This window comes from Thamnophis sirtalis, unplaced genomic scaffold, assembly GCF_051295495.1.
Source record: "Thamnophis sirtalis isolate CommonGarterSnake01/CBP01778 unplaced genomic scaffold, rThaSir2_p1.2 scaffold_3, whole genome shotgun sequence".
Lineage (NCBI taxonomy): Eukaryota > Metazoa > Chordata > Lepidosauria > Squamata > Natricidae > Thamnophis > Thamnophis sirtalis.
The window spans coordinates 121,797,932-121,817,253 of NW_028261383.1; the positions used below are offsets into that span (position 1 = coordinate 121,797,932).

The 19,322-nt window shown below is 40.5% G+C and overlaps 1 protein-coding gene and 1 long non-coding RNA gene across 2 annotated transcripts in view; one reads left to right on the forward strand and one right to left on the reverse strand.

Annotated features, from left to right (window-relative positions):
- MGAT5B (alpha-1,6-mannosylglycoprotein 6-beta-N-acetylglucosaminyltransferase B) overlaps positions 1-19,322 on the reverse strand; it is a 267,796-nt gene that overhangs the window by 7,332 nt on the left and 241,142 nt on the right. The window contains exon 16 of the mRNA XM_014059247.2: positions 910-984. Coding sequence (XP_013914722.2) covers positions 910-984 — 75 coding nt within the window. The remainder of the gene's footprint in view (positions 1-909; positions 985-19,322) is intronic.
- LOC148048151 (uncharacterized) lies at positions 4,507-8,806 on the forward strand. Its single transcript, XR_015695801.1, has 2 exons — positions 4,507-4,902; positions 8,612-8,806. It is a non-coding gene; the product is annotated as an uncharacterized LOC148048151 (long non-coding RNA).

The following is a 19,322-nucleotide window of genomic DNA, read 5'->3' on the forward strand; positions in this document are numbered from 1 at the left end:
CCAACCCCCTGCTTAGGCAGGAAACCCTATACTATTTCAGATAAATGGTTATCCAATCTCTTCTTAAAAACTTCCAGTGTTGAAGCATTCACAACTTTTGGAGGCAAGTTGTTCCACTGATTGATTGTTCTGTCAGGAAATTTCTTCTTAGTTCTAGATTGCTTCTCTCCTTGATTAATTTCCATCCATTGCTCCTTGTCCTACCCTCAGGTGCTTTGGAGAATAGCTTCACCCCCTGTCCTCTTCTTTGTGGCAGCCCCTGAGATATTGGAACACTACTATCATGTCTCCCCTAGTCCTTCTTTTCATTAAACTAGACATATCCAGTTCCTGCAACCATTCTTCATATGTTTTAGCCTCCAGTCCCCTAATCCTCTTTGTTGCTCTTCTCTGCACTCTTTCTAGAGTCTCCACATCTTTTTTACATTGTGGTGACCAAAACTGGATGCAGTATTCCAAATGTGGCCTTACCAAGGCATTATAAAGTAGTATTAACACTTCAGGTGATGTGAAGTGGCAACTTTCATGCTTTGACTTTTATTACCATTATTATTTAGAATTATTTTGTCTCCAAAAATACTAAGGACATGGACAATGATGGCTGGATACCGCTGGAGTATTCAGGGCCATAGTTTTCAACAGATCTGCCAAAAGAGAAATAGGTTCCTCATTTCTCTCTTAAAATACTTAGCTCTCCCAGACAAAATAAAATTTGGCCTTCCTTTCTTTAGTAGATGTTAGAAATATTTAAGTATCTGAAGGCTGCGCTAGATGGGGAAGGTGGGAATTCTAGTCCATCACAATGGGAAGAATTAGGTTGATTAATTTTATACTACATAAACAAAATTAATGGTTCTAGGATATTCCTATCTGCTGGGTTGAGTCAGAAAGGAGGGGAAGAAAAGTTACCTGGTTTTGAATGTAGGCATGAATCCGCTCTAGCATTCCTTCAGATGTGTATTCATAGGGCAAGTAAGGTTCAACCTAGAGGGACAGAGGAGGAAGAAATATGGACATGAACAAAAACAGAATAAGACTATTTCCAATTTCTGTGAAAAGTTGTGAAAAATGTGGTATTCTGTCATGATAGAATGTCTAAATTTCCATATGAAGAAATTGTAGTACAAATAAACTAATTTGGCTGGATTTAAAATCTTTTCTGTAAGGACTTACCTTTTTTCATAGTTAAAAGTGAAAATTCATCCTCATTTACTTTTAAACAGGTTTTGGCCATGCACATAAAACTACTGTATTTGATTTACAATGTAGAGCTACTTAACATATATATATATATATATATATATATATATATATATATATATATATATATATATATATATATATATATATATATATATATATATATATATATATATATTTGGTCAGTAATTAGATTGAATTGGGGAAGGCATGCTGTCCAAGCAAACACTCTTTGGCATAGACAAAGCACTTGGAAGAAGCACATTGCACAAAAAACAAAAATGCAACCTTCATTGCCTGGAGCCACCACCTAGTTCTCAGACAGGTTCTCATGCAAAACTACAAAGGCAGCTTTTCATTTGAGAGATTTTTAGAAATCTGATGAAATTAGTGTATTGATCAAGTCCCAGATTTTGCAATTACATGTGACCATCTGCTGAAATGCAAAGATTCTTCAGATCTGTTCACCAGCATGTTCTGATCAAAACCATTGATGCTGACTGTGTATTAGACTGCTGGCACATTCTGTTGGGCCTGGAATATGAAGACTATTCAGTTTTGAGCTTACATCCTAGCAAGCCTTAGCACATATTTTCCTTCCCTCCCTGCTTCTCCTCCTTCTCAGAAATACTAGCAAGCCTCCTGTTGGATCTGTCAAATATACTCGTGATGGCAATGACAGCAGATGCTTGCATCCATCTGCTACCAGCAAACAATTGGATGAAGTGTCTCCCTGTATGGCAAGAGGGCCAACAACAAATAGATTTGCTAGGATCAGTGTTTCTAATGAGCCTATCTTTCCTCCTTCTCCTTTCCCTTTATTAAAAAGAAAAGAAGATAAAGATCAAAGCTGATAAAAATATGCTAGCAAAGAGAAAAATAAATCGAAATACACTATATTGCCAAAAGTATTCACTCACCCGCCTTTACTCGCATATGAACTTATATTGGCTCCCAATAGATGTTCAGGTGCAATTCAAGTTTCCTGGTTATTGCCTTTAAAGCTTTAGATAGCATAGAACCGAGCTACTTGCAGGACTACCTGCTCCCCTCAACCTCTGCCTGACTGTTTCTCCTCTTCCTCATCAACCACCTTCAAATCTGGGGGCTGTTGAGTCTGAGGGCTGATGGATGGCCAGCTCCACTCCCTCTTCCCGCTTGGAGCTCTCAGGTTGCTTTGATGCTGAGCCTGACTCCCACACCTCCTCCTTCTCTTCCTCTGATTTGGCTGCTGGAGGGGCCAGCAACCGACAGGTCACAACAACCAGTTTCATTCTATATTATGTTCTTGAGGACTGACAATTGGGACTCATCAGATATGGGTAGACATCTTTTCTATAAGGTTCAACCCTCTGCCAGGTATTGAATTCATGGACCATGTATTCATTAAAATGACAACATACAGTACATTAACTTTAGAAGCTATTCAGGTCCTAGTGCTCAGTGCTGCTGCAAGAAGGGATATATAGAATCTATCAGAATGGTATATACAGTGCAAATAAGCTTTCAGAGAGAAAGAGAAAGATTACATTATAATGTAACATGGCCAACTCTAACATCTATATCTCTCTGAAACTATAGAGGGAATAGGGATGGAATAGGGATGGAACAACTGCTACTAAGACAATGATAAGTGGGGCACGAGTCCAGCTCAGGAAAATAACTTGAGAAAATATCTCAAATCCCTCCAGGAGGGCAAAGTGTGAGAGGGAAGGACTATACAGTCATACTTCCAAGATTCTGTTACTATAGATGTTACAATAAAAGTAGTCCTAACCTACAGTATGTGGCTTTGGTTTCTCAGTCTGGTCTATGCTGTAGGGATGACAAAAAGCTTAAAGGATTGTATAGATCATTCAGACCACGTGATCAAGTTGACAAAGGCTTCAGTGATGTGATTCCAAATCTTTTCCTAGTGGTTCTATGAGAGAGTGCTTCGCGCATGCACGCAACGTTCAAAGACCACCCTTGGTGTCAGCGCTAGTGAGATGGACTGTTTTTTTAGCTCAGCTGAGGCACGGCAATCCGCTCTGCCACGTGAATCAGCTGAGCTAAAAAACAAGGGAATATAGGATAGGGAATGGTGGGGGTGGAGGGCGGGGCCAGCCAGAGGTGGTATATACTGGTTCTCCGAACTACTCAAAATTTCCGCTATCGGTATGCCAGAACCGATCTGAACTGGCTGAATACCACCTCTGAAAGGCTCCCTCCAAATGGCCAGAAACAAGAAAGACAATGCTGATCTATTGATCTCCAAATCCTCCTGTGTTGCTACTGAGGCAGAAACAAATTAGCTCCACTCCCCAAGGCAGAAGCTAATATAGGGATACGGGGAGTACAATGTTGACCCAGGAGTGATATCAAAGCAATCTAGGTTGTCTCCTTAGCTGCTATTCACCGATGTCCTACAGTTGCAAGAAAAAGTATGTGAACCCCTTGGGATTACGTGGAGTTTTGCATGAATTGGTCATAAAATGTGCTCTGAACTTCATCTAAGTCACAACAATAGAAAAACACAGTCTGCTGAAAATAATACTACACAAACATTAGATGTTGACATGGTTTAATTGCACATAACATGTAAACATTCACAGTGCAGGGAGGAAAAAGTATATGAACCCTTGGACTTAACAACTGGTTGACCCTCCTTTGGCAGCAATAACCTCAACCAAACGTTTCTTGTAGTTGCAGATCAGACCTGCACAATGATCTGGTGTAATTTTGGACCACTCCTCTTCACAAAACTGTTTCAGTGTAGCAATATTCTTGGGATGTCTGGTGTGAATCGCTCTCTTAAGGTCATGCCACAGCATTTCAATCGGGTTGAGGTCAGGACTCTGACTGGGCCACTCCAGAGGGCGTATTCTGTGCTGTTGAAGCCATTTTTGTGTTGACTTACTTGTATGCTTTGGGTCATTGTCCTGTTGTATCACCCATCCTCTGCGGAGCTTCAGTTGGTGGACAGATGGTCGTATGTTTTCCTGCAAAATGTCTTGATAAACTCTGGAATTCATTTTCCCATCAATGACAACAATCCGTCCAGGCCCTGGACAGAGGCAGCAAAGCAGCCCCAAACCATGATGCTCCCTCCACCATGTTTTACAGGGGAGATGAGGTTTTGATGTTGGTGTGCTGTGCCTTTTTTTCTCCACATATAGTGTTGTGTGTTTTTCCCAAACAACTCAATTTTGGTTTCATCTGTCCACAGTATATTTTGCCAGTAGTGCTCTGGAACATCCAGGTGCTCTTTTGGAAACTTCAAACGTGCTGCAATTTTTTTTTTTGGACAGCAATGGCTTCCTCCATGGTGTCCTCCCATGTACTCCATTCTTGTTTAATGTTTTCCTTATTGTAGATGTGTCAACAAAAATGTTAGCATGTGCCAGAGATTTCTGTAGGTCTTTAGCTGACCCTCTAGGATTCTTCTTTACCTCATGAAGCATTCTGCGCTGTGTTCTTGCAGTCATTTTTACAGGACGACCACACCTAGGGAGAGTAGCAAGAGTGCTAAACTTTCTCCATTTGTAGACAGTCTGTCTTACCGTGGACACATGAACATAAAGGCTTTTGGAAATACTTTTGTAACCCTTTCCAGCTTCATGCAAGTCAACAATTCTTGATCGTAGGTCTTCTGAGAGCTCTTTTCTGCGAGGCATGGTTCACATCAGACAGTGCTTCTTGAAACCAGTAAACCCACAACAGGTGTGTGTTTTTTTTTTTTTTTTTTTTATGTTGTAATCTTTTTTGTTTAATATATTTTATTCAATTTTCACATTCCATTTGCAATCATTTATATACAGGGTATTTACTATAAGAAAAGAAAAAAAAAGAAAAAGGGAATAAAACGAACAAGTAAAAAGGAAACACAACTCATCATTCACAACCCCACCTAACCCTTGCGTCCTCCATACACCCCATCTACCCCCTCCAACTTTCCTTTCTCCCTCTAACACTCCCCTCCTACTTCCCTTTCCCCTCAAGCCTTCCTTCTCCCCTTACTCCCCAGACACCCTCCTTACATTCCCCTTACTCCTTACATTCCCCTTACTCCTTCCTTACTCCTCCCTCTTCCTTCCCTCTACCTCCCTCCTTGGTGTATGCCTTTATTCGAGTGTTGTTTGATCTGATAAAAGTAAAGTAAACCAAGGAAAATAATAATAATAATAATAATAATAATAATAATAAAAAAGGAACCACCGTATATAAATACATTCTTGTTCTTATTAAAACTATATTAACATCCCCCCACCCCACCCCCCACAATCCCCATCCCTAATCCTCCCGACTTCCCAGGGTCCACACCTGGCATTACCTTCTGTCTAAGATATCTTGTATACATATGGATTAAAAAATAAAAGTAATATATAAAAAAAAAAAAAAAAAAAAAGAAAAGCAGAGAAAGAAAAAAAAGGAAAAAAAGAAAAGAGAAAAGAGAAAAAAGAAAAAAAGAAACCACTCTTTGTGTTGATCTCAGCCCCCCATCTTTATCTATGCTTAAATAGTATAAATCATTCTATCTATATTTTATTCTCATCTCTTACTTCTTTGCTATTTACCCCGACCTTCTGTAGACTCTCCCGTTCCCTTCCTAAACCTCATGATCCCTTCCAGTAAGATTTAAGCAGCGTAGTTTATGCCATATATTCAAATATAACTTTACAGACAAGTAATCAAACTTTCCCATCTAGTAAAATTTAAACAACGTAAATGATCTTTCTTTACCCCTTTTTCAAACAGTAATTCAAAATAATCTAACCCGATTTCCCCTTCTTAGTAAAGTTAAGCAGCGTAGATCAGATATTACTTTACACAGGAATCAATTTCTGTAATTCCAACCGACTTCCCCTTCTAATAGAATTTAAATAACTTAGTTCATTCCACATGTATTTTACCCTCATCCCCCACTTGTCTGATATTTACCACTATCAAATTTATACTACCATTTGTTTAAAATATAACTCAGAGCGATTTGTAGCATGAATCCTTCCACATATTCCAATAATACTTTCAGCAAAATTCAGTTAACCTTCTATTTTAAGGTAGTCGCTTCTAACAAAGTTTAAACAACATAAATCATTCCACATTCTTTTTACAGTTATCTTAAGATAATCCCAAGCGGCTTCCTGTTCTAATAAGCTTTAAACAACGTAAATTTTGCCCTCATCCCTTGCTTGTCTAATATTTATCACAAATAACGTAGTACTACCATTTGTTTAAAATATAACTCAGAGCGATTTGTAGCATGAATCATTCCACATATTCCAATAATACTTTCAGCAAGATTCAGTTAACCTTCTATTTTAAGGTAGTCGCTTCTAACAAAGTTTAAACAACATAAATCATTCCACATTCTTTTTACAGTTATCTTAAGATAATCCCAAGCGGCTTCCTGTTCTAATAAGCGTTAAACAACGTAAATTTTGCCCTCATCCCTTGCTTGTCTGATATTTACCACAAATAACGTAGTTCATTCCACATGCATTTTACCCTCATCTCTTGCTTGTCTAATATTTACCACTATCAAATTTATACTAGCGTTTATTTGAAAAATAACTCAGAACTATTACAACCAACTTTCCCTTCAAATAAAAGTTAAGTAGCATGGATCATATTCAAATAATGCTTTCAGCAAGAGTCAGTTAACCTTCTATTTTAAAATAGTCCCATCTAACAAAGTTTAAACAACATAAGTCATTCCGCATTCTTTTAACCACTATCAGATTTATGCTAACGTTACTTTAGAATCTAGCTCAAAGTAGTTTCACCCAGCTTTCCCTTCTGATAAAAATTAGTCCACTTTTTCTACCGGAGAGAGGTCTCAAACCCCCATTCAGTCCTCAACTTTAGGAAGTCTTTTGAAGTATCTAAATTCTCGATCTGCGTTCTTCTGCTTCTCCGAGGGAGGAGGGGCTACCCCCTCCATCTTGCAGCCGCATAGCCAGCCGTTTGCTTTCTCCTTCCGCTTGTCTCTCCTCTCTTCCAAGCGCGTCAGGAAGTCCCGCCTTCAGAATCCTACAATAGAAATCTTGAGCCTCCGAAACAGAGTTAAGACGAAATCTTTGATTCTCAAATGTAACCGTGATGCCGGCAGGGGCCTCCCATCTGTATCGAATCTGTTGACTCCTAAGCTCTTTAGTTAAAAAGGCGTAGTCCCTTCTTGCTCTCAACATTTGGAAAGGTATATCTTTGAAGACAATCACGTCCTGGTCATCAACTCGGAGACTGTTATTATGAAACTTTTGCACAATCGCGTTTCTAGATTCTTTTGTAGAGAAATGTATAATTATGTCCCTCGGGAGCTGTCGCTGTTCCGCTATCAATGAGTTCTGGCGATAGATTTTCCGAATCTGCCAATCAAAGTTAAGTCCCGGGCCTCCCAGCGCATGGCTGAAGGCTTCAGCAAATGTCTGTTTCAAATTCTCCTGCTCCTTTTCACGAAATCCTCTGACTCTTATTGAAAATGCCTTCCTATCAAAATTTAGCGTCATAAGCTGTTCCTCGTTATTTCTAATTTTTTCTTGTAAAATTTGAATATTGGTAGTCAAATCAAAATTAGCCTTCTCCAGACTTTCCAATTTGTTCTCTATTTCAGCAGAGTAATCTGACAGGGCAGACACGGCTGCAAACGTATTCGCCTTCATTTGATTAACTTTAGATTTTAGATCCTCATAAAGTTGCAATACAAATTCCTTAAGTTCTTGCTTAAGGGCATTAAATATTTTAAAGAGATATTCCTGTGTTAAAACTTCTCCAGTAGAGGGCGTAGGAGACAAAGGCTGTGTTTCCAAAAAAGATTGTTTAAATTCTTTAGACACATTTGTAGCAAGACGTTTCTTTGATCTGGGTGCCATAATAGATAAACAAGTAAGCAGTGCTTCGCTCCCCTCTATTTCCAAAGAAAAAAAGTTTATTTTGTTAAGGAGCGGTCTGCAGGAAGATAAGCCCGGCTAAGTACATCCAGTAATCATCCACGGAGAGAAATCGCCATTTTAAAGTCTATTTAAACAAAGAAGTCTTTAAGACCAATGGTGCTGGTATTTAAGATAGTAATAAAAGCATAAATCTCACAGGGATGGTACCCTCCCGTATCAACTCTAGCTTGAAAAAAACTTTGTTTTGTCCTGGGGGGGGCTAGCCTGTCTGGGGCTGCCAAAAAAAAAAAAGGCAGCTGAGAAGAACTGGCCGGAGATAAAGGCTCCGCTTCGGCTGGATCTAATCTCTTCCACAGCCAAAAAAAGAAAAAGGCTGTGGCTTACGAATAGACCCTAACCTACGGAGCTATCCTCCCTGCCCCTTTCTTAGCCAAAAAGAGGTGCTATCTATGATCTTATTTAGATATACAGACCAGATCTCTGAGGAGCTCGGTGGAGCCCTCCTCGGCAACAGGCCACGCCCACAGGAAGTCTGACAGGTGTGTGTTTTTAAAGGGCAGAACAGCTGTCAGCAACACATCCAATATTATCACACTGATTGGAGTCAAGGTTGGCTCACTCCTGGCTCCAATTAGCTCTTGGAGACGTCATTAGGCTAGGGGCTCACATACTTTTTCCTCCCTGCACTGTGAATGTTTACATTTTATGTGCAATTAAACCATGGCAATATCTAATGTTTGTGTAGTATTATTTTCAGCAGACTGTGTTTCTCTCTTGTTGTGACTTAGATGAAGTTTAGAGCACATTTTATGACCAATTCATGCAAAACTCCACGTAATCCCAAGGGGTTCACATACTTTTTCTTGCAACTGTACTTGAACTTGAGAGGGAATTCAGGTAGGGCAGTTCAAATCCTATTTAAACAAGAGAAGGAAGTCAAGGGGTAGAACTTATTCATGAAAGGCATCCTTCCCTTTTGTACATAATAAGAGTATTGACAAACCCTAAAATAAGGTGACCAGACGTCCCGCTTTTGGTGGGACACCCCCGCCAAGGTGGCGCAGTGGTTAAATGCAGCACTGCAGGCTACTGCTAGATCAACAGTTCAGCGGTTCAAATCTCACTGGCTCAGGGTTGACTCAGCCTTCCATCCTTCCGAGGTGGGTAAAATGAGGACCCAGATTGTTGGGGGCAATATGCTGACTCTCTGTAAACCGCTTAGAGAGGGCTGAAAGCCCTATGAAGCGGTATATAAGTCTACTGCTATTGCTATTGCTTTTTGATACATTTTCCCGCGTCCCGCCCGCTTTTTTAAAAGGCACGCTTTTTTTGGCGCTTGCAGCTCCCGCCCATCAGCTGCTGGGCTGGCTCATCGTTCTGTTCTATGCTACCTACAAATTTAAGCCAGCCCAGCCTGCCGCTCACTGATTTAATTGGCCTGGACTCCAGCCAATCAGTGAGCTGGGCAACCAGCTCACTGATTGGCTGGACTCCTTAGCTGAGGACGCCTGCGCGAGTCTCCATTTTATTTCGTCTTTGTTTTGGGCAGCTGCGCTTACTCACTGGTGGTGAGTAAATCATGTTTTGTAATGTACTTATTGTCTAATTTGGTACCGTGGGAATCGGGAGGCGCTGGAGGGAGGAGACAGCCCCCTTCTCCCCCTTTGGCTTTGCGGAGTTCACAGCCAGCCCCTGTGGTTCCATCCAGAGCTTTGCCGCCCGTGCCAGCGCAGCACAGCCTGTGCTGCGCTGGCACGGGCGGCAAAGCTCTGGATGGAACCACGTGGAAGTTCTCTGTGGGAGTAAAAAGCCGCTGCCGGTCGCGCAGAGAACTTCCACTCGGTCACGGACGGAGCTTTGTGGCGGCGCCTGTGCTGTGCGCTTGCCTTCCCAGCGACCACGCCGCAAGTCCGCGAGGCGTGGTCGCGTCCCGCCGCCCTCCCCTGCGGCTCTCCTGCTGCAGAGTCCGTTTTTCAGCCTTGCTGCCCTTGCAGACAACTTTCACTCACTTCCGCGGCTCTCGCCGCCTGGCAGAAGCCACGTGGATGTTCTCTGGGCGAGGTGAAAAACAGCCGCTGCCCCGCCCGCCCTCCCCGGCTGGGCTGGCTTAAATTTGTAGGTAGCATAACGAAACGATGAGCCAGTCTGGGCGGGGGAGCCTCCCCCGCCCATCAGCTGCTAGCTAGCTCGCTGGGCTGGCTCATCGTTTTGTTCTATGCTACCTACAAATTTAAGCCAGCCCAGCCTGCCGCTCACTGATTGGATTGGCCTGGACTCCAGCCAATCAGTGAGCTGGCTGGGATGGAGGGGAGAGAGAAAGAAAGAGGGAGTGTGTGCACAGGAGTGTGGATTTTCTAAAAATCCCATTGAATCCAGAGGAGGGGAGAGAGAAAGAAAGAGGAAGTGTGTGCACAGGAGTGTGGATTTTCTAAAAATCCCATTGAATCCAGAGGAGGGGAGAGAGAAAGAAAGAGGGAGTGTGTGCACAGGAGTGTGGATTTTCTAAAAATCCCATTGAATCCAGAGCCAAGGTGGCGCAGTGGTTAAATGCAGCACTGCAGGCTACTGCTAGATCAGCAGTTCAGCGGTTCAAATCTCACCGGCTCAGGGTTGACTCAGCCTTCCATCCTTCCGAGGTGGGTAAAATGAGGACCCAGATTGTTGGGGGCAATATGCTGACTCTCTGTAAACCGCTTAGAGAGGGCTGAAAGCCCTATGAAGCGGTATATAAGTCTACTGCTATTGCTATTGCTATTGCTAAAAAATCCCATTGAATCCAGAGGAGGGGAGAGAGAAAGAAAGATGGAGTGTGTGCACAGGAGTGTGGATTTTCTAAAAATCCCATTGAATCCAGAGGAGGGGAGAGAGAAAGAAAGAGGGAGTGTGTGCACAGGAGTGTGGATTTTCTAAAAATCCCATTGAATCCAGAGGAGGGAAGAGAGAAAGAAAGAGGGAGTGTGTGCACAGGAGTGTGGATTTTCTAAAAATCCCATTGAATCCAGAGGAGGGGAGAGAGAAAGAAAGAGGGAGTGTGTGCACAGGAGTGTGGATTTTCTTAAAATCCCATTGAATCCAGAGGAGGGGAGAGAGAAAGAAAGAGGGAGTGTGTGCACAGGAGTGTGGATTTTCTAAAAATCCCATTGAATCCAGAGGAGGGGAGAGAGAAAGAAAGAGGGAGTGTGTGCACAGGAGTGTGGATTTTCTAAAAATCCCATTGAATCCAGAGGAGGGGAGAGGGAAAGAAAGGGGGAGTGTGTGAGGTGGGGGGATTTCCTAAACCCCATTGAATCCAGAGGAGGGAAGAGAGAAAGAAAGAGGGAGTGTGTGCACAGGAGTGTGGATTTTCTAAAAATCCCATTGAATCCAGAGGAGGGGAGAGAGAAAGAAAGGGGGAGTGTGTGAGGTGGGGGGATTTCCTAAACCCCATTGAATCTAGAGGAGGGAAGAAAGAAAGAAAGAAAGAGGGAGTGTGTGCACAGGAGTGTGGATTTTCTAAAAATCCCATTGAATCCAGAGGAGGGGAGAGAGAAAGAAAGAGGAAGTGTGTGCACAGGAGTGTGGATTTTCTAAAAATCCCATTGAATCCAGAGGAGGGGAGAGAGAAAGAAAGGGGGAGTGTGTGAGGTGGGGGGATTTCCTAAACCCCATTGAATCCAGAGGAGGGAAGAGAGAAAGAAAGAGGGAGTCTGTGAGGTGGGGGGATTTCCTAAACCCTATTGAATCCAGAGGAGGGAAGAGAGAAAGAAAGAGGGAGTGTGTGCACAGGAGTGTGGATTTTCTAAAAATCCCATTGAATCCAGAGGAGGGGAGAGAGAAAGAAAGGGGGAGTGTGTGAGGTGGGGGGATTTCCTAAACCCCATTGAATCCAGAGGAGGGAAGAGAGAAAGAAAGAGGGAGTGTGTGCACAGGAGTGTGGATTTTCTAAAAATCCCATTGAATCCAGAGGAGGGGAGAGAGAAAGAAAGAGGGAGTGTGTGCACAGGAGTGTGGATTTTCTAAAAATCCCATTGAATCCAGAGGAGGGAAGAGAGAAAGAAAGAGGGAGTGTGTGCACAGGAGTGTGGATTTTCTAAAAATCCCATTGAATCCAGAGGAGGGGAGAGAGAAAGAAAGGGGGAGTGTGTGAGGTGGAGGGATTTCCTAAACCCCATTGAATCCAGAGGAGGGAAGAGAGAAAGAAAGAGGGAGTCTGTGAGGTGGGGGGATTTCCTAAACCCCATTGAATCCAGAGGAGGAGTGTGTGTGTGTGTGTGTGTGTGTGTATGTGTGTGTGTGTGTGTGTGTGTGTGTGTGAGAGAGAGAGAGAGAGAGAGAGACTATCACTGTGTTGTAGCTTATGATTCTTGATGAATGTATTGTATTGTATTTTATTTATGTACACCGAAGACAAATTCCTTGTGTGTCCAATCACACTTGGGTAATAAACTACTGTACTCTACTCTACTCTACTCTACTCTACTCATTTCTATTTCAATTCTAATAAGGAGTTTAGCTTCTCTCTCTTGAAAATGTAAGCTAGCATAATGCAAGCTAGCTTTAGCTTTCAAACAGTTCATTTAGTGACCAAAGTTACAACGGCCATGACCATTTTTCACACAGTGACCATTTTTCACACTTAGCGACCGTTGAAGCATCCTCATGGTCACGTGATCCAAATTTGAATGTTTGGCAACAGATTCATATTTCAGATGCTTTCAGTGTCCTGGGGTCATATAATCGCCTTGTGTGACCTTTTGACAAAATATAAAAATTTTAATCAAGCGCCCCCCCCCCCAATCAATGGTGTCCCTCTTTACCAATCTGAAAATCTGGTCACCTTACCCTAAAACAAAAAGCATAGCATTTCAATTCAGTTCTGAGATCTAATAGAGACAGACAGTCTTCTTTGAAGAATCTGCGCAGATGAAGTAAAGATTGAATAAACATCTTCCTGTCTGCTATTAAAAAAACCCAAGAAAGAGAACAGTCATTTCCATGTTTTACCAGCAATTGTTCCTTTCCTTATACACCAACCTTCTATTTTCATTTTTTCCCTTTTTCCTTGTTTAGCATGTTGAAAAGGGAGGAGGGAGGACACTAAGCAGTCTCAGTGGATATTTCACATTTGCAGTTTAAGTTTTATTGCACCAGAACATCAAACTGTATGTACAAAGGGATCTGTGCCACAGAAAAAGATTAGCATTTAAATGGAGAATATCTTTAGTTCCCAAATCCAGCAGGCCTAAAGAAAGAAGAGGGAGACTCTAATATTACAGCATTAAGAAACACAAAAACTGGCTGATGTCCTGCCAATTTCCAGCACTGTGAATGCTAAATATTGTGGATGCTTGAATCTACTTTGTTCACTCAGATTCTCACTATAATTGCAACATATGGCAACCTTTGTGGTCTTCATTTAGAAAATGAGAGGGAGAGGGAAGGAGGCCAAGCTAAATCCCTGGTTTTTCTCTGATTACTCTTCCAATCCTGAAATTTTTGACAGGTTGGGAGTGGTTAATTCTTTAAGGTTGGTTTGGTGATGAGACCTGCTCTTTCATGTTTTACTCTCCTTGACATAGCCCTGCTGTGAAAAAGTGCACTTGATTTATAAATGGTCCAAGGACTCATTCCAGGGATGAGATTCAGCAGGTTCTGACAGGTTCTGGAGAACCAGTAGTGGAAATTTTGAGTAGTTTGGAGAACTGTCAAACACCACCTCTGGTTGGCCTCAGAATGGGGTGGGAATGGAGATTTTGCGGTATCCTTCCCCTGCAATGCCCACAAAGCTACACCCACAGAACCAGTCATAAAAAAAATTGAATTTCACCACTAACTCATTCTATAATTTTTTAAAAAGTGAAGCAGTAGTGTCAGGCTCTTTAATAAGCATTATTTTCTTTCTCAGACTTTCCCAGATTCCATGGAACATGTAGCTATTCAGCAAACCTAGTGTAAGCAATTGTACGATTCTAGCCACTGAGATTCTCCTTAGTTTCTATTCTTACTCAGAATCCTTGGAGCATTAAAATGGCTGCCTTTAGTGGGACAGTGGCTATCACTTCAATGAGAGGCACATTAAAGTAATGGCTTGGAGTTCTAGCATTCATGAAAAATAGAAACTCCTCTAGTTATGGAACAGTCAACATCTAGCAGAAACTTTACCCAGATTCTCATCATATCTTCCTTCTTGCAGAATCAATTCCAGATCAATTCCAATGGTCAAACCCTTGGGGCTAATGGGGATATTTAAAACTTTATTTTTCTTCTAAAACCAATCCTGTTATTTAAAATTAAAATGAAGTGGAGCACTCAAGGAGATGCCTACTAATACTAGTGGTGTCCTTTTCTTTTAAACTGTTCTCCAACTCTCTGGATCAGAATGTCAGATTCTAGGGAATAAAATACCGGCAATAAATCTCTCCCATCTTCTGTCAAAGGGAGTGTTGTGTGCCAAACTCTACTCAGGAAGTGCTTATGTCAGTGACAATTCAGGCAAGACTTGCAGGTCTATTGAAAAATCATTTTGAAATGCAACAATGACAATTTGAATCAACAGCAAGAAAAATTAATGGAACTTTGCCCCCTCCCCCAAGTTGTGAGTGCTTCATAACTGGAGGTTTTTAAGAAGAGACTGGACAGTAATTTGTCGAGAATGGTATAGAGTCTCCTGCTTGAGCAGAAGGCTAGACTAGAAGATCTCCAAGGCCCCTTCCAACTCTGATATTATTAATTTCATAAGGCAGCCAAAGATTAACTGGCAATTATTTTGCAAAGTAGCTTGAGTATACTTAATAAAAAATTAGTATAGTCCTTGCACATTTGTACAAAGTATACTGTTGGTTGTGATCATTGTGGGCATTTCTGTCCATTTCCATAGAATTCCAACCAAAGACTTCCTACTTCTCCAGTTTCTGAAATTTTAGAACTCTTTTCCAGAAAAGTGCACATTTGCCTTTGCACAAAAAGAAGCTATTTCAAAATAGTGAACTAAGTTTCCCAAACTAATATTTGCATTTGCTTAAAAAAGATATTTGCACTCATGCTTGCATTTACAGTATGCACAAGGAATAAACTACAGAGTCAATATTTAGATCACTATGTCGTACATCTCAAAAAATGACAGCACATAGTCAGTCCACATTGGATTAAGAAGGAAGGAAGAGGGTGGAAGGGAGGGAGAGAAAGAGAGAGAGAGAGAGTGAATCAATCCATCCATCCTCTGGAAGAAGATAATGGAAAACTACCAAGATAATTGCCAAGAGCCAATTATCTCTTGCGGTGTCACAGTGGTTAGAGTGCAGTAGTACAGGTTACTTCTGTTGATGACCAGTTTGGCAATTCGGGTATCACCAGGCCCAAGGTTGTCTCAGCCTTCCATCCTTCCAAGGCCAGTAAAATGAGGACCCAGATTGTTGGGGGCAATATGCTGACTCTGTAAACCGCTTATAGAGGATTGTAAAGCACTTTGAAGCGTTATATAAGCCTCAGTGCTATTACTTTAACCCCATAACTGAAGTCACCAGAAGTCAAGCTTGATTCAGGGAAATATTTCACCTTTTTGCTAGTTCTGAATCTCCATGAAGGAATGTTCTTCCTAGTGCTTGGACAGTGGCAATAAATGGGCCCTAAGCCAAGAGTGTCTTCTGATTTATGACCTATTTTCAGTCTATTGGTCTAGCCATATATTCAGTGGAGAGAATTATTTCTTCTCTTCTGATGAATGAATCAAGCTGAAACTCCAAAGGCTGGGAAAGATAACTCTTATCAACCTTCTGCCATAAATATCTCAGCAGACGGTTCAGCAAGGCTGGAAATTGTACCCATTATATCTAATTACAGGTGCAAATGGTAATCAGTTTTGACATAATGACAGGAGTTGATACTGCCTATGAATTATTGAACTCACCCCCAGTTTGATTGGGTTACTTTCAGACAGCAATTGCAGGAGGCTTCTAAGTGGCCTGGTCATCGCCCAGATCCTTCCTAATGGAGAACTCTGCATTGTGCTTGACTTTCACTTACAGAACTAACTTTCCTATGACCCATTTATCATATTTCAAAATCAAAAGCATTTTGTTTTTAAAAAGTGTGTGTTTGGAGGGAGAGATTTCTGCTTCTGGGGCTTTGGAGCTCAGAAAATTACTTTTCACCCATTTTAAGCCATATGCCAGAAGCCTTTCAATCATCTTCTTCCTATCTGGTAGAGAGTCTGAAGAAGAGCACAGGAGGAAGACTGAAGGGCAGCTGCAAATACTTGAAGGGTCACAGAGGGCAGATGCTGCCCTAGATTATTTCCTGATGTAAACTAGTTTTATTTTAAAATACACAGAAAATCAACACAGATGTACATAGTGACAAGGACATTAGAACGAGAGAAAGTTAAGTAAATCAGGGGGCATTAATATCAAAGAGGTATGTTCTCAAGATATTTCAGGTCTTGATTTTATCAAATGTATAGTCAGAAGAGCACACAAGCAATAATCTCTCTCTATTTCCCATACTTCACATACTAGTTCACAAATAATGTGGAATCGGAAGGCTTCAGAATTTATGATGGCTACCCAACAGCTTCCCAGATGCATGGGAATTTGCACACCAGTTTACTTGGTCAAAGTATTTCCTTCCTTCCTTCCTTCCTTCCTTCCTTCCTTCCTTCCTTCCTTCCTTCCTTCCATCCATCCATCCATCCATCCATCCATCCATCCATCCATCTTTTTCTTTCTTTCTTCCCTCTCCTCTCCATTCCATTCCATTCATTCTAAATCTACCTCATTTCAGAGGTTTTAGTCATGCTTTATCTTCCTCTTACTAGTCATGCTGACTGGGAATTATGGGTATTGTACTCCAACAATTAGACATACTAGATTGAAAGATGATTTATTATACATTTGGATCTTTTCCCCCACTGGTGACTGAAAGTACTAGCCACCCATCATCAAGTCACTGGAACAATATACTGGTGTGAAGTATGCTGTTCCCATTGCCTCCTTTTCTGTTGCCTCCGTTATGATTCACAGCCAAATATTCTGTTTTAATTATGGGTTCCAAGCATGTGATAAGCAAAGTAATTGACAAAAAAGTTCAAGGGATGCAATGACATTACCCAGAGCATAAAAGTTTTAGAAAATAATTGTAGCTTGGTTGACTCTATAAGAAGGATGACAATAATCAATTATATCAAGATATATTATGATAACTTAATTTTCTAAACTGGCAAATTGTATCAAGCCTTTTAGTCAAGTCCAACAAAATAATTACTTTGAAGCAAAACAAATCTGGGAACCTGGCATTTTATCATCTTTCCTTGTATGTGTTTTATAGAGGTAATCTTTATTTAGTGACCACAATTGGAACTAGCCACATGGTCATTAAGTGAAAAGGCTGCTAAGTGCAACCATGACCGTAGTTATGGTTTTCAGCTTTTCTTTTCAGATCTGTCAAGATTATAAATGCAAGCGCTGGGGACAAAGTTATCTTTTCATCATTGTTATTAACTGTGAACAATTGCTAAATGATGCAGACCCTTAACAAAGATAACTAGTAGAGAAGAAGAATTGCTTTGGTATTGTCAACAGAGCATCTAATCTTATCCTGAGTAGATTAAATCTTACATCCAGTGAATCCAGTTTGAGAAATGATGAAGAGGCTTCCTATTAGTTTCATTGTAATTTAGGATGAAGCCATACAATCCATCCTCAAATAAAGTCATTGCAGAAAACATATGGTGTCATGAAACTTCCTACTCCAGCCTCACAAAGGAATTTTTATTTAGTTAATCATGCTTAAAAATCAAATCACAGGCCAGATTTGCAGCCAAATTGCATAGCTTTTCAGCACAAGAAATATATAAACAGAATTTACTTTAACAGTTTCATAATAATTTCTCCTGATAGCTTTTTTTTTGTTTGTTTATCCCCAGGTCTGAAGCTAGAACTTGCTACCATCAGAATTAAATTACATTTTGGTAGTTCATGCTAAACCCAGTCATTCTAACGGGTTCATAGAAAACAGTAGATGGCCCTGTGTGCCCAGCTGTTCTCAGAGAAAGTACCTATCACTCTTATGACAGACTGTGTCCTAGAAAGGTCCCAAACACTGCGATGACCAACAGAAGACAGAACATGTCAGTTTTTAATTAAGCAATTATTTTTGGAGAAGTTAACACTTCATTGTGGCCTTGACAGCACAATCTGAATTTATAAACAGAAAGTTGGGGGTAAAGAATAGGAGCATAAGAGGTGCACTTGGGACTATGGTTAACAGATGAGTCATCAGAAATATGTGCAAAAGATGAATTAAGATTCAATTAAAAGGATTGCAACACCAGGAAGAATGCAGAAGGTACAAGATTACAAAGAAACTGGTTGCATCAAGAGTATTTCAAGATGGTCTGAAAGCTGCAGAAGAAGAGAAGAGGAAAGTTCTAGAAGAGATTGAAAAGCCACATATGTGCATCATTACACTACGTGGACAACTGTCATCATTGCAACTGAAAGTCAATGGGATGTCAATTGTGTGTGTCCAATAAATATTCTCCTTTATTACATAAATAACTGCTAAACAGAAGTCCCTGAACAATCTTGAGATTAATATACTGTAAGTTAACTTTTTACAGGCATGGTACCTCTCTGCAAGGCTATTGTTTGCTTTTCTTTTTTTTAAAAAAAAGTTTTTTAAATTGTTTTAATTGAACAAAAACACAAAAAAAGAATCATCCTTCATTACATCTTGTAACAAGCGTGTCGATTGGTTACAAATACATTTTGTGCGTTTCTTCCACAATCATTACTTATACTTCATTCATATTGAATTGTACATTTTAAATCAAAAATCTTTATGTATTTTACTATCAATGTACCACAATTCTTATTTAACTACAATTATTTAAACGTGCATTTATCTAAAATCATTTGTATTTAAAGACACAACCGTCTACTGGCATTCATTAGCAATTTCAATAAACCTCCAATAACATTACACCTTTATAACATATTCTGGAAAAAAAATCAATTAATAAGATACCTAAGCATTCCCCCCCAGTTCCCCCAACTCACTATTTAAAGCTTGTATCCAATTTGCTTTTACCAATACAACACATGTATATATCATTAAACATTATCCATTAACATTTCCTTGTTATTGTTGTAGTTAGCTAAAAAATATTTACTATTTATATCACATCTCCTCTCATCAGACCCAAAAGAAGTTACACCTTTATAACAAGATCTAAACAAAAAATTATTAATAAAATTTATAGGTCTTTTCCCCGTC